Source organism: Cupressus sempervirens, chromosome 3 (assembly GCF_028749045.1).
Source record: "Cupressus sempervirens isolate cs-2001-9-10 chromosome 3, ASM2874904v1, whole genome shotgun sequence".
NCBI lineage: Eukaryota > Viridiplantae > Streptophyta > Pinopsida > Cupressales > Cupressaceae > Cupressus > Cupressus sempervirens.
The window spans coordinates 475433538-475449924 of NC_143120.1; the positions used below are offsets into that span (position 1 = coordinate 475433538).

A 16387-nucleotide genomic window follows, 5' to 3' on the forward strand; every position below is an offset into this window, starting at 1 on the left:
ATCAATTATTTTAGTTTACACATGACGAGATCATGAATAAGCATAAGCAAAATCTCAAAAAATCAAATCAATTTTACTTTAATGTACGAGGAATCTCATAACTGGTCAGTACTTGGTTGCATTTAATTTTTGTGTTTTGGTTGGCTACTGTTACCCATAATTATATGTAAATTTGAGAAGAGTTATGACCAAATATATGTTGTAAGGGATAAGTAGTGTGAATGAATATTAGTAAATGAGTGAAGTGTGAAGATAGTATCTAGTTTCAAATCATTTTATCCCTCGGGTGCACCTGCCTTGGTTTTGTAGAACCTAAAGAGTAGAAAATCCTTGTGATTTTGTTGAAGTTGGGCCTAGATTTGAGAACTCCTTAGTCGAGCATAGGAAATAGCTAACCCTTAGACTAAATTTTTCCTCATCATCTTGCTATTAAGTATTTTTTTTCTTGGTGGTTAAAAAACACCAACAATGTGCTCATAAGTAACATTCATTGCATTTAATTTATCCTCACAAAAGTGAAGTAACTCAAAAGCTAAACAATCACATCCTGATAGCACTATCAATACCTAAACTATGGCCTTACCTCATAAATCATTTAATAAACAAGATACATAATACTGTGAACATTTTTATTGTGGCGTTCAATATGACCACATCCTTTTTAGAATAGATCAAACTATTCATAAAAAATACATACTCTGAAGCAACAACGAGTTATTTTTCCTTGGAGACGTCTATAATTGTGTCATTCATAAAGATCAAATATACATTCCTAAATTATGGTTGTTAATTACAAGGAGATTTTTTTCTTTAAACTATAGGTCTTCTTTTAACTTTTCCTAACTCATGTTGATGTCAAGATCATACTCACATTAAGGGAAAAACTAAAAACTGAAAAAATTAAAATAAAATCATACTTGAAAGAAAATATCAGACATCTATGTAATCTCCAGTTTGTCTAGCTTTGTGGTACAATAGTTAATATAAGGAGATATTTAACATTGGAACTCTAAAGATAACATTTTTAGGAAAGAACATCCTATAAACGAAATTTAAATAAGATGAAATTGCTTGCCGAATCTTTTTTTTCTCTTGTACCTAATGACTATGATGTTGTGAAGTGGATTTTGGCATGAAGATGATCTCAACCAAAAGACAATCTTGATCTTAGCTTGAGGGCAATCTTGAATCTAAGGGGATCTCAACCCAAGGGAAATTTCATCTTGGAGGAAATCTTGACCTGAATCCATCTTCATGTAAAGTCTACTCTCATATTCGTACTTGTCATACAAACACACTTTCTTCCTCTGCATTTGGTCAATCTTCTATTGCATAATAGTTTATGGCTTGGTATTTGTGTGATAGTAATCTTATATATAAACACTATGCTCACTCCTACCTATACACACTTTTGTGTAACAAAATTGTCTTATGAATGCCATCTTGACCAAATATTGGGAAGTTATCGACGTGTGCCTGATTTGTCATATTAGATAAATGAAAGATATTTGGCTCTATTACTATGTGAGAGACACAAAGATAATATAATTACAAAACTTTAGATTACTCTTCAATACAAAAATCTCAGATAAAACATAAAAAAAGTAGATTTTTCTTCGAATGAAGATTTCCACAAACTTGACGCATAATGAGAAATATTGGAATGATATTTCAAACTACAATTTAAGGTGATTGTAATCCACCAAATCCACAATCATAGAATAGGGAGGATACTCCAACTCTAAATTTGCATTCAAACTACTATCAACATTCATCTTTCCAAAGTTCAAAGAAAACATAAACTTTCACCCTGCTCATTTACAATGCCCGGCCATGTTCTTATAAAGGCCTTGAAGCAACATCTAGAGATTTATAATTGGTTGACACTATTTTATTAATTTATCATTTCATTAACGTGGGCCTCTATTTATTAATTAAATTAATTAATTAAAGATAATTTATAATATTATTTAAAATTTGGGATCACTTAAATAGCTAATTTAAGAAAGTCATTTTTTATTTAATGAAATTGGAGAAATCACAAATTTTCTCTACCCAAAAATTGTTTGTACACAAGCAATTTGTCATCAAACAATATGATCACCATGAAGCTCCATGAATCCAAATCAAGTGTATATGTTGGTTACAAAACCATTGGATTCAGTCAATATGAGTAAACCACCATCCAGCTTTCACTACATTACTCTAATATAAACATTGACATGTCTGGAGTCACAAGGATCCCATAGAAGCCAATCATAAAATAGATTCATGGTATGATTTATAGCCTTCATGTCATCATGCTCATTAAACTCTTCTGGAATCTCATATCTCAGGTAGATCTTGCTATTTTTGTGAGGAATCTCCTCACATGGAGAGATTGAATTCATAAACTCCTCATTAACAACCAAAAGAAAAAATCCATAGTCAACTAGCTATAGTTGCTCTTGGAAGAAATCATTTATAACATCTCCATCAAGTTGACAAACCATTGATATAGCCTTCTCATTTAGAGAGTCGTTGAAAGGACCTCACATTTCCATCAAGTTGATTGTCAAGCATTAGTTCGATGAAAGTTACATGCGAGTATCTTCACCTTTTTGGAAATTTGGATGTATTACATTTAAAAGAATGATTCCCGACTCTTTCTTGTTGAAATCCTTATGTGGCTACAGTGTAGATGTGACTTAATTCTTTGCATGACTCACAATGCTAAGAACCTAATTGTTGACCACTCAACTGAGATTGATGTTGTAGGTCCTATCACCTTCAAAGGATGAGCACGTCAACCTTTGGTCTATGTAGTCCATGACATAGATGCCTATCTTCCATCTACCATCAATACAACCCTTATTGATTTTCTTTATTGACTTAAAACTCAATCCATTTCTACAAGCATTCCACATACTAGTAGGAATTTGGCTTTGATACCACTATGATGTCTTGAAGGCGATCTTAGATTGAAGGGAAACTCAACCTAAAGGTGATCTTGTCTTGAAGGAGATCTTGATCTTGGCCCAAAAGTGATCTTGATTTGAGCCCAAAGGTGATATCAATCTTGGTTTAAAGGCAATCTTGACCCAAAGATATTTTTGGGTGAAGTCTTTTCCCATCTCTGTACTTGGCAGGCATACACATTTCCATCCTCTGCATTTGGTTAGTCTTCTATCGTATGATAGTTTATGGCTTGGTGTCTACATGAAAACACTTCTTTGTATGACCACCATGCTTCTTCTTACCTACACATACTTCTATGTAATGGAATTATCTTACATATTCTATCTTTGACTATATATCAAAAAGTTATTGATGTGTGCTAGATTTGTTGTATTGCAAACAAATTCAAGATATTTGGCTCTATTAACATGCATGAGAGATGCAAAATACAAATTAACGATAACACTTTATATTACAAACTTCATATTTCTTCGAACATATCTTTAATACAACAATCTCAAATAAAAAGAGAGAATATAGATTTTTCTTCACATGAAGACTTCCACAACTTGACACACAATGTGAAATATCAGAATGATATTTCCAACTAAAGACTAGGGTGACTATGAACCACCAAAACTGCGATGACATAATAGGGAGGATCTTTCACCTGTGAAACTGCATACAAACCACCTTTAACATTCATTTTTTGAGAGTACAAAGAAAACATAAACTTCCACCTTACTCATTTATAAAGCCTAACCATCTCCTTACAAAGGCCTCCAAGTAACATCTAGAGATTATAATTGGCCAACAATTATTTTATTAATTTGGGCCCCTTTTATTACTTAAGTTAATTAATTAGAGGTCCTTATAATATTATTTAAATTTTGAGACCAGATAATTGGTTAATTTAATTTAGCCATCTTATTAAAAAAAATTGGGGATATCACAATGACACCACTTTAACATTCATTTGAGCGAATCTCCACCTATTTGTGGCACCAAACAAGATGATAGAGCTATTGAATTCACTCATCTTTGCGTTACAACAAATTGATGTAACCCTTAATTTTGTATAAGTCATGATGTTATTAGATTCAATATAACTTTTGACATATAAAACAAATCATAACAGGTAGTAAAAGTTCATTAACAATCCAAAGAGTCAATTTTTTTGGTGCTACAATACAAACAAATCAAGATTTTGAAAGTGCACAATAAAAAAACTTCGAGGTAGAGAGGAGATGATTCAACTCCTCCTCTGAGCATCATCCAAATCAATTTAAGGCAAAAAAAATGATAGCTTAGTTGAGAAACAACTTGCAAAACTAAATAGAACTGCTTACAAAATCACAAGTTAAAGATCCAAGAAAGCTACGAAGAATATGGGCACTAAGCACTAGAATAGAAAAAATCCAAAACCATAGGGCAAAATTATTTGGGTTTGGGCCTTAGGGCACTTGAACCATTGAACCTAATCCAAAACCACTGTCCAAAAAACTTAACAAAAATATTAAGGTTTCAAAGTTGACTAACTTTATTATTTGTTAACCTGAAGGTAATAAAGAAAGCCTCATGAATATAAGCAATGTTGAAAGTGATATGGACGCGAAAGCAATAGAAAAAAAATTCCTTCTCTCACTTGGATCTAGGTTTGCAAAAGTTGGACTAAGAATATTGAAAGCAAGCAAAGGTCCAACAGGTCTAGAAGCAACAAAGGGAAATGTGGTGAAATGTTATATTAGAATATTTTAATTTTTTAATTGTTCTAATGTTATAATTTTGTAATTTTTTCCAAAAATACTAATTTCTTGGTTTAACTAATATTAATCAGAAAAAAAGAAGAAGATGAAATACAAATCAATCATTTTATATCCCTAAAATAAAAATTAATTATTATTATATAAATTTTTATTCCATAAAATTCAATTATTTATTCTGATGAACTCATTGACTTTTCAATTTAGTTTACCTGCCTGTGGTTATTTTTCAATTAAAAAAAATTGATCTTAACCAATTGCCGTAGGCAAGAACTAATAATTAATAAATTTAGGACATAAAAGATCTTGATAAGTCGGAGATAATTTCCACAGCTAGTCAAATTGTGATATGAATATCAGGATTTAACTGTGTGATTTTGAGTCAAACTCGATGACCCATGTTTCATGAGTAGTGATTCAACATGAATCCATCTCTCATGAGAATAAATGGAGAAAGTTTCCCGCGTTCGATGCTCCACCGAGGATCTCTCTCATCAGCTGTGGAAGTGGAGAAGAAGAGAGCAGGGAGGAGGATGCTTGACAGCAGCACAACATTCCACATTCCATTGCATTCATGTGAAGTCACAGCGCTCGGTCGGAGGAAAAGAAGGCGGTCAAAGGAGGAGAAAAACAAGGCACCGGTGTTGCTGTCCACCAGCATACCATCATCATTACCATGTAAACCAGAAGAAGAGTATAAATTGCTAGGAATTGAATTTTTCCAATGTGATGCGCTACAATTGGCTCCAAAACTTCTTGGCAAGCTCCTTCGGAAAGACGATGTCATTCTGCAAATTACAGAGGTACGGTTTAAGCATACGGATTATTTCCGTTTAGGTTTTTCTATACATTCGAAATTTAATTTCAAAATTCAATTTTGTGGAAGACGATGATCTCTTTCATATTAGATATAATTTACATGCACAGTCGCCCTTATCCCCTGATTTCACTCCCAGAGGATATTATCTTTACGGTTTCTTTCTGGGTGTATAAATTCTTTTGGATGTTGTCCGCATTTGTTAACCTGCAACATTGTACGTCTGTTGAAGTTAGAAGATCGGCGCCATTACCATTACATCACAAACCCCATTCCCCTTTGCCATTACATCCCAAAACTTTGGATAAGAGTATGTGTCTGGAATTTGAACACAAAGTTTGAGCTCAATTACATGCTCAATATCCCACTATGTTATAAATGCTTGTGGATTGTATTCAGACATGCATTGGACAGCGTATGTCAGCTGAAATAAAGGAAAACACAACAAAATTGCCCCAAAAATGTCATATCACGTAATCTAAACCCTAACACATCCTCATCTAGCATAAACTCAACTTGAACAGAAGAGCTCCAGATTACTCATCATTACTTAGTTTGCTGGCGAGCCAGTGCGTTTTTTGGCCAAAGAAGTTGTTTTGGAATAGGGGTTTGTCGTGCTTAACGTCAAATTTTTTAGAACAGATTTCAAGAGGTCAATCTGCAGTATTTGGAGCTCAGCAATGCAGGTTTCTACAATAATATTGTAGCAAACAAAGGAGAAATCGTGCACGTGTGGACTTCCTGTTTCTAATTTTTATTATCCCGGCTCTGGAATGAACAGGTTAAACACTGCAATGTTATATAACATGTCTAATTTTTGCCCAAAAAATTAATTCCAACTCAGAATGATAATTGCATTATACTTATCATAATACAACTTACCATCTAAAATGATAATATTCAACTTTTTAATTGTATTAATTATTCTGAAAGTAAAACTTTATTGGTTTTCTGTGATTTCCGCTTTGTGAAACAGGATTCAATAATAAATAAAAGTAATAAAATTAAAATATAAATAAATGGATCAATAATAATAGAATATAATCACAATTAAATTAAGTTGATGAAAGGTCAATAGATACATAATGAAGAGTTGTGACTGCCTCAACATAAAACATAAACGGGAGGAGAGCTCATTTGAAAGGGGATATTAGGGGAACGAAGAAAGATGAGAGCATATGAATTAAAGAACAATTAATGGAAGAAGGAAGAAATGTGAAGAAAATAAGGAAATGACTCTTTCAAAGGGCAGCAATGATGAGGAGTTGTAACTCTTTCAATGAATTGGAATTGTGAAGGGGTGTGACTCTTCAAATAGGTTGTAATTATGAAGGGTTGAATGAATGAATGAATGAATGATTGAGAGATTTTAATATTGTCCATGATGCCGAAGGGTTGTAATTATGAAGCTTTGAATGAGAGAATGGAAGATCTTAATAGTGTCCAGGAGAACAAAGCAGCTTATGGGTCCCGCAAACTAGCACACCCCCTGGATAGTATGTCAAGAAACCTAAGCTAGTTGTAACCTCTTATTTAAATCTACTCTTCAGCGGTGGATTTCGATCATCAAGTTTGTGATTCTACTTGACTAATTTTCTTCAAATAAGTAGTTTAAGCCACCTGTCCCTAAAAATCTGCATGATCAGACCTGATGTGATCGTAAGCCGAGCTTCCATGATAAAATGATGTTCAGTCTCAACCACCTCTAGACTGCAGAATATGCATGTCATGTTTTTCCACTACTCTTTTGGTATCATCCATATTGATGAAGGGTGCTCCCCTTAATACCACAAACACATAATAGAAACAAAGAAATAACAACAATTTGCGAGAGCAAAATATGGACTTCTTATTATTGCTGCAAATGCAAAATTACAGAAATTTGAAATACAATATGCAAACCCACATGAGCGCTTTACAATAATTTGCAACACAGAGTGCGAACTATTACAATAATAGATAAGACGTCTATTATTAGTTAATGGTTATCTTGTAAATATCTTTAGCTTTAGTTTGCTTTCGTTTTTTGCTTTCTCTGGAATAGAATGTTTCTATTCTTTACGATCGTTTCCTAAGGAAACATCGTCTCTTCCTTTTGTATAAATTGACTTTTTGGTCTTTGTTATTAATAAGCAAGTATTTACCAATTACCTTGTAATATGTATCAGAGCTAAATACTTAAATTTTTTCGGAAAAATTTATAATTTCTTCTTGAAATTATTTGTTTAAATTTTTCCAAAATTATTTCAGCTAATTTCTCCAAAACCCACCTAGGGTTTTTCTGCTTGGATAAATTCCTGAATTACAGGTCTGCAAATCGCATGGAAATCGTGACCATTTTTTGAAGACTCGCGTTTTTGGGGTGAAAATCTGCATGTTTCTGTATCAAATCTTCATGCTCTTAGCCGTCTCAGTCTGTCATCGTGCTCTGGGAAGCAAATTCGACCATTTTTCATCAAGAAATCTGAAGTTTTTTCAAGCTTTTTTCAGCTAGGGCCGTTTTTTTTCGAAACCCTAATTTTTGGGGTCGAATTTTTTTTTTGTTTGCAGATTCTTGGTGGGTTTTTCGAGAGCTCAACTGGGTTGTCGTCCATTTTTTCTGGGTGCCTCGATTTTTGTGCCTCGATTTTCGAGCCAGCGGATTTAGAAAACGACAGCAGATTCCTTCTGGGTTTTTCGAGCTCTCTTTTGGGTCATTCTCTGATTCTTCTGGGTCTTTCGTATTTTTGCCTCGAAGAACGTGCCTTCACAGATTTTCACAGATTTTCATTGAAAAACGTGCCATGGCATCTCTGACAAATATTCTGCTCGAGCATAATTCCAAATTCAATGGTCGCAATTATGGAACCTGGAAGCAGCGCATCATCGCAATCTTCGAATATCGAAACACCGATCAACTTGTTCTGGGTGTTAAACAGCGTCCGACTTCTCCGGGTCCTGATCAAGATACATGGGATCTGAACAATCGAGAGCCAGTAATGCTTCTCAAACTCTCCGTAGCTGATGACCAGCTTTCTCAGATTCCATCCGGCAAGACAGCGGCCAAAATTTGGACACATCTAAAAGGTCTTCATGAGACTTCCGACAAGAGCAGAGCCTTCTTTCTGAAAAACACTCTGTTTTCTATTGTCATGGATGAGCGCACCTCGCTCCAGGCACACCTGAATCGGATTCAGGAAATCCGTGATCAGTTACTTGCCATCGGTCGCAAGATGGAGGAAGAGGATATTGTGGTAATCACTCTTCGGAGTTTACCAAATTCCTATGAGCATTTTATCGAGACTCTCAACATCACATCTAGTGTTGTTGATCTAAAGTTCACTGATCTCTGCACCCTGCTACTTCAGCAAGATCGGTGGAAACAACAGTTCGGTAGCAGCTCCAGTTCCACCTCCACTGAGCAAGCCTTTGCTGCGAAATCCTTTCAGAAGGATAAGGGCAAGTTTCAGCAACCATCTCAGCAGAAGTCTTCTGCTCCAGCATCCGATGATACCAAAAAGAAGAACATTCAATGCAACTATTGCCACAAGTATGGTCACATGAAGGTTGCATGTCGGAAACGCTTAGCTGCCCAGTCTAAGCAATCAGGTTCGCAATCCAAAGCGAACAGTGCAGAGCACACTGAGTAGGTGGAATCTGCCTTTTATGCCTTCATGGCTAAAAGACCTGCAGATCATGTACAGTCATCTGCTTGGTACATTGATTCAGGTGCCTCTCGACATTTCACTCACCGCAGAGACTGGTTTACTGACTACCAGCCTTATTCAGATTCTGTTATCTTTGGTGGTGGAGAAGAGTACACGGTTGTTGGTAAAGGCAACATTCAAATTCAGTCTATTGGGAGGAAGCTCATATTCCTTGATGTGTACTACGTTCCAGGGATGGAACTAAATTCTTCTCTCGGTCAGTCAGTTGCTGCGACATTCTCCACACTTGGCAGTCACCTTCAGTTCACATCAGTGCACCATCACTGATCGGGCGACTAAGTCTACTATTGTAGTTGGTCTTGAGGATCATGGTCTTTTCAGACTTATTGATTCTAGTGATTCTCAGGACTTAGCTATGGCTGCTCGGCGATCTTCCATCAGCACACTTTGGCATCAGCGATATGGGCACTTAAATGTGCATTATCTCTCACAACTTGCTCGGGATGAGCTTGTTCTTGGTTTGCCAGAGATTCAAACCCAACACCTTGGAGTTTGTGACGCATGTCAGGCTGGGAAGCAACATCGCACACCTTTCCCCAGTGGCGATTCTTGGCGAGCTTTTCAAGTACTTCAGCTTGTTCATGCTGATATCTGCGACCCTATGGCCACTCCTTCTGTTCTTGGGTACAAGTATTTTCTGTTGTTTGTAGATGATTTCAGTAGAAAAATGTGGGTGTATTTCCTTAAAAAGAAATCCGATGCATTTATTGTATTTCAGAAGTTTAAACCCTTAGTTGAAAAAGAGTCTGGGAAATCTATTATTACTCTTAGATCAGACAATGGGGGGGAATTTTGTTCTAATGTTTTCTCCAGCTTCTTGGATACACATGGCATCCAACGCCAGTTCACCACACCCCACACACCACAACAGAACAGTGTAGTTGAACGTTGGAACAGGACAATCACCGAGATGGCTCGTTCCATGCTCGAACACAGACATGTTTCGAAGCGTTTTTGGGCAGAAGCAGTTAAAACTGCAGTTTATCTGTTGAACCGGTCACCCACAGTGGCGGTCAAAGGTAAAACTCCGGAAGAGGCCTGGTCAGGTCGCAAGCCCAGAATCAGTCACCTGAAGGTTTTTGGCTCTCTTGCTTTTGTTTGGATCCCTGATGCTTCACGCACCAAGTTGGATGCCAAGAGTCAGAAACTGATGCTTGCTGGATATAGCAGTCTTCACAAAGCCTACCGCCTTATTGATGTTGAGACATCTCGTCTCATATACAGCCGCGATGTAGTCTTTGATGAGCAGCGAGGACCATTCATGCCTGTTTCTCCTGTTCCTGATCCAGCAGACAAGCCTATGCAGGTTCATGATTTGGGAGTTCGGCTTCCATTAGGTCCACCTGATGGGAGGGCTCCAGTAGCTCCTACAGCTCCAGTCCTGCCAGTGATACCTGTACAGCCACCTCCGACTTCTCCTGCAGGATCACCTCGTTTTGAAGATGCTTCACCTGAGTTTAATCCAGATTCTTCTGATCAGGATCTTGCTGATCAAGCATCTCCTAGTACTACTGTTGGTCATTCTCCTCTCCGGCCTAAGTGGTGGGCTAAGACACTTGCTGATCTTCATGATGATGAGCTCATTGATGGGAGAACTACTCGGAAAAAGAGCAAAACTATAGATTCTGTTAACTTTGCTCTTATGGCCAACATTCACAGTGTGTTTGAACCTCAAACATATTCCGAGGCTAAAGGAATTCCAGAGTGGGAACAGGCCATGCAATCTGAACACCAGAGCCTGCTGAAGAACAACACTTGGGTCCTTTCTGATCTTCCCCCAGGGAAGAAACCCATTAGCTGCAAATGGGTCTACAAAATCAAATACAAATCAGATGGTACTTTGGATAAGTACAAAGCTCGTTTAGTGGCAAAGGGCTTTTCTCAGCGTCAGGGCATTGATTATGAGGAGACCTTTGCTCCTACTGCAAAGATGAGCACCATCAGATTAGTCTTAGCCATGGCAGCACAGTTTGGTTGGAAGGTCCATCAGATGGACGTAAAGAGTGCTTTCCTGAATGGTGATCTCCGTGAAGAGGTCTACATGATGCAGCCTCTTGGTTTCAAGGTTGCTGGTAAAGACCATCAGGTTCTCAGATTGGTAAAAGCTCTTTATGGTTTGAAGCAGGCCCCTCGGGCATGGTACATCAAGATTGATACGTACCTTAGTGATCAAGGCTTCAAGAGGAGTTCTTCAGACTCAAATCTGTACATCAAGACTATTGACAGTGACATCATCCTTCTGGTTATCTATGTGGATGATCTGATCATCATTGGTAGTTCGACATCTTTGATTCAGGGAATCAAACAACACTTATGCCAGTCTTTTGATATGACTGACCTTGGGCTCATGTATTATTGCTTAGGTGTTGAAGTTTGGCAACAGTCTTCTGGTATATTCATCTCTCAGTCCAAATATGCCAGAGCCTTGTTAGACAAATTCCGAATGCAGGATTGCAAACCTGCATCTACACCTATGGAGAAAGGTCTCAAGTTATCAGCCAAGTCTGATTCTCCTTCCGTTGATGATACTACGTATAGGCAACTAGTAGGCAGCCTCATCTACCTATCTGCTACTAGGCCTGATATCAGCTTCGCAGTCAGCTATATTTCACGCTTTATGACAGCTCCTAAGGCTGATCATTGGATGGCAGCAAAGCGTGTGCTTCGTTATGTGAAGGGCACTTCTGATTATGGACTTCTGTATTCTTGGAGTTCTAATCCTAAACTCAGTGGGTTCACAGATTTAGATTGGGCAGGCTCTGTTGATGATAAAAAGTCAACATTTGGATATGTGTTCAGTTTGGGATCCGGTGCAGTCACATGGACCAGCAAGAAGCAGCAGGCAGTTTCTCTCTCTTCTACAGAGGCTGAATAAAGAGGGACTGTTAAGGCAGGATGTGAAGCTGTCTGGCTTCGTCGGATGCTTGGGGATATGCAGATGTCACCAGCAGGACTGACTACTCTGTTTGTTGATAACGAAGGCGTTATCAAGTTAGCACGAAATCCAGTCTTCCATGAACGAACCAAGCATGTGGATGTTCATTGTCATTACATACGACAGCTGGTTGAAGACGGGACTATAGATCTGCAGTATGTTCCTACCTCAGATCAGATTGCAGACATTCTCACCAAGCCTCTTGGTCCTGATAAGTTTGTCAAATTCAGAGGACAGCTTGGTGTGTTAGATAGATTAACCATTAAGGGAGGGTATTACAATAATAGATAAGACGTCTATTATTAGTTAATGGTTATCTTGTAAATATCTTTAGCTTTAGTTTGCTTTCGTTTTTTGCTTTCTCTGGAATAGAATGTTTCTATTCTTTACGATCGTTTCCTAAGGAAACATCGTCTCTTCCTTTTGTATAAATTGACCTTTCGGTCTTTGTTATTAATAAGCAAGTATTTACCAATTACCTTGTAATACGAACTATCACCTAGAGTTGTCCTAGTCAATCTATGGGCCTTCCTTATATAGACAATTTTATGCTGCCCGAGAAGTTTCTAGACATCAAACTCTAATTCTTGAGGCCGAGCAACTCTAAAAGTACATAAAGAGTTGGCCCAATACAATTATGACATTTGTTTTAGAAATTTCGGTTGGCCCAACTTCAGAAGACCATAACTTGCGGAGTGTTGCTCCGATTGGCTATTATAACTCCATTATGGAATTCTCAGCTTCAATCTAAAGGGTTTTCCTTGTGCAAGCTCCAATCAACCCCATTTTGGAGCTCATTTGGGGCCTCCAAGGCCTTCAAAACTGAGCCTATAGATTTTTACCAAAATTACACACCAAAAATCCGCATTAACTTCACAAATACTCATGATATGGCATTGAGCCTCAACTGGTAGAATGATATATCCAAGATAAACTTCCACCTTGAAATTAGGATATTTTGAGCTCGTATGACCAACTTACTAAGTGGTAAGCCTCCAAAAACAACAACTCAGCACTAAGACAACCCTTATTCAAGAAACATAAAGGAAATATTTTTGGGTGATGCAAGATTGCTCTTACATCGACAATGCTCGTGCAACACATCTACCTGTATCACACCTCAAATGGTAAGAGCTAGTTCTAAGTTGGGTATACACATTTTTGCTTTCCATTTAACATTTGCTCCTATTTATGCTTTTTCTTGATAATCAGCCATGTGATTAAATTCTTCGAGATGGAAAATTTTCTGTCTGTTTTTCTTTGACCATATGATACTCCTAAACGTCTCTCGTACAAACTTTTTATTTCTTCATTGCTAATTGGACACTCTTGAATTTGCAATATTGTTTTTGAATTCAATTGTGTAACATTTTTTGCTAATTGGATACTCTTGAATGTTAGTATCCCATTTCTTTCATCCACTTGTCATCTATCTTCATCCACATGTTTTTTCTCCCTTCTAGGATTTCCTCTGTGACTAACTTAAGCCATCAGTGATTCTCCATGTGTCAAGTCCTCTTTAGGTAACTCAAAAGATGGATCATTGCCAAAGCTTCAAGTAGGAAGATACCTGTTTCAGCCTAAGTTTTCAGTTCGGGTTCGAGGATGGATTTGGGTTCGGTTTAGGTTTGTGGATATATATAAAGGGATACATGCATAATTGCAAAACTAAATCATTTCATAGTATGAATATATGTTGCTTGATCATTGATCAGTGCCAGATGTCAAAGATAAACATTAAATACTTGCTCATTACTCTATGTTCATGATCATAAAGAAAATCATACATTGAATTACTGAATTGCAAAATGAAAGTTCAAAACATAGACTAGTTCATCAAATAATATAGTTTGAAACACAATGATAAATGAAAATCATAACGTCAATAGTTTATAATTGTATCAATGACCTTTCAAGGGTCAAATGGGTCATCAAAAAATGAGGGATCAATGGCTTTGTCCTCGACTGCAACTAAATCAAGATCCTCGTCATTGGAATCCAAACTGGTACCACTACTGTCAAATGGTGCTATATCATTAACATCATCATCAACATCCAACAAGGTAGCTCTAGCTAGATCTTGGATAGTCATATCCAAATCAGCAGACTTAGATGGTACATCCGACAGCTTCTTTGGCCCCTTCTTGTATTTTGGATCCTTACATGATAGGAGGCACTAATCATTATGAAATTATACCAAGTCCTTTGCTTTCTTGGAACCCAATCGGTTACACCTCATTGAGTGGATAAAGGAGCATGTAATCCAATTTTGCCCAACAACAGAAGAGCTCGCAACCTAGAGAGGCAACCAACAAAATTTAATTTTTTTTAATAAATACAATATAAATTTAAGTGTTAATTCTACATGGTAAGTGGCCATAAAAAAAGGGAAAAAAAACTTAAAACTTACTTGTGATAGGATGTAATGTCCCCACGAGGACCTCTAATTTTCTCTCAAATTTTCATTTACATTTTTGATTAGAATACAAAAAAAGGAGAATTTGTATCGTCTATGTTTTATCTTTGTTGTCATCGTTATAATCCATTTCCTATATTCATGTCTTTCTTAAGTAAGTTAGCTTTGAGTTTATTTTGTTGAATGATATCCGAATCAATACCTTTATCATAAATTATCTTCATAAAATACTCCTTGTTATATGAATGTGGATTGTATGAAGTCATCAACATTCCTTCCATATTACTTATCTCTATAATTATTTCTCTTATGGATTTGTCATCTCTCAATATAAGAGACACTTATTAAGTCAAGTTTGATGTAGATGATCCTGAATGGTGGACCACTTGTGTATAGCTCACATGAGACCAATATATTTCCTCAACCTTGTCATTATCTTGTTTTATTATTGTCTTGTATTACTTGAGAGTGAGCAGTTAATTCTATAGAAGATATTATGACTTTTTTTATATTGATCTCTGTTTGTTTGTTCACCCATCTTGGTGGCTGTACTAAATATTATTAGGTTCTAATTATTCTGCATGTTATGATTCTGAACATAATGGTTTGAAGAATATAATATTATAGTTCAATTAAATATCATTTGCATCATCGAACATATTATTGTTCCTTATTGTGGGCGTAGACATTAGCAACGACTCATTTCCTCTAATGCTGGCGCTGGATACTATCCACGCTATTTTGAACTGGGGCAAACGGAAAACTCATCCCAATCATGGGTATTTGAATTAGCATAAAGTATTTATATTTCCAACTGTGGAATGCCTTAACGTGAATATTAAACGGTACTTATTACTCTATTTCTTCTTTCAATGTCATTGATAATGTCCAGTTTCCTAATTCAATCCCGTGAATTGGCATCCAAGAACCATGGTGAATAATTGACGCATTTGTTCTCATCTCCGTTCCTTTCCTAACTAGTTGACATGACCAATTCTTTGCGTGTTTGCATATCTCATCTTCCAATCTTTCTTCTTTTCTTCTTAATTCCCTGTGTAAAACATTAAGAAAATCTAAGATATCTCCCCTTCGATGAATCTAGACAATCCTTCTTATAGCACCCCCTTGAGGTATGAAGAGGACGTGTCTCATTGTCTATTTTTAATCTCTTTTTTCCTTCATTATAATCTCTAATCACACCCTTTTAATAGTCATCACAACTTACTATCTTACAGCCACGTAATTTAATTCTCTTTATTATGAGGTACTTAGAATAACATATTAGATAATGCCTCAAATGATATAATTAGTGTTCTCACTGTTGCCAATATAGTTATTTTGAGTTTCATTTATAATCAGTGATTGAACATAGACAGATTATCAATTTAAAACTAACTTATTTATTAGTGTCTTAGCATCTACATAGTCCTTATGTTGCTATTGGGATTCCTGATTGTTCATGCTAATCCTTTTATCTTTTTAAAATATCTTCTATCAAGTCTACATCTGCATTAACATCTGAGTAATACTTTGTATCTTCCCTCTCAACTTAACAATTTTATTAGTCTATTATATTTGATTATTATTATATTTATATATTGTTATGATTATTTCAATAATTATTTTGATATATAGTTATCTTAATAATGCCTTAACGTGAATATTAAACGTTACTTATTACTCTATTTCTTCTTTCAATGTCATTTATAATGTCCAGTTTCCTAATTCAATCCCGTGAATTGGCATCCAAGAAACATGGTGAATAACTGACACATTTGTTCTCATCTCCATTCCTTTCCTAACTAGTTGACA

The 16387-nt window shown here is 36.3% G+C and overlaps 1 protein-coding gene across 2 annotated transcripts in view; it reads left to right on the plus strand.

The window, feature by feature from the left end:
• Positions 1-5070: 5070 nt before the first annotated feature.
• The window catches only part of LOC149567220 (DNA-3-methyladenine glycosylase (MAG)), a 63712-nt gene continuing 52395 nt past the window's right edge, over positions 5071-16387 (plus strand). The window contains exon 1 of one of the 2 annotated variants that reach the window (XM_089820397.1): positions 5071-5503. In XM_089820397.1, the coding sequence (XP_089676523.1) occupies positions 5123-5503 (381 nt within the window). In that variant the 5' untranslated portion in view covers positions 5071-5122. The remainder of the gene's footprint in view (positions 5504-16387) is intronic. The other variant, XM_089820396.1, reaches the window with a different exon arrangement.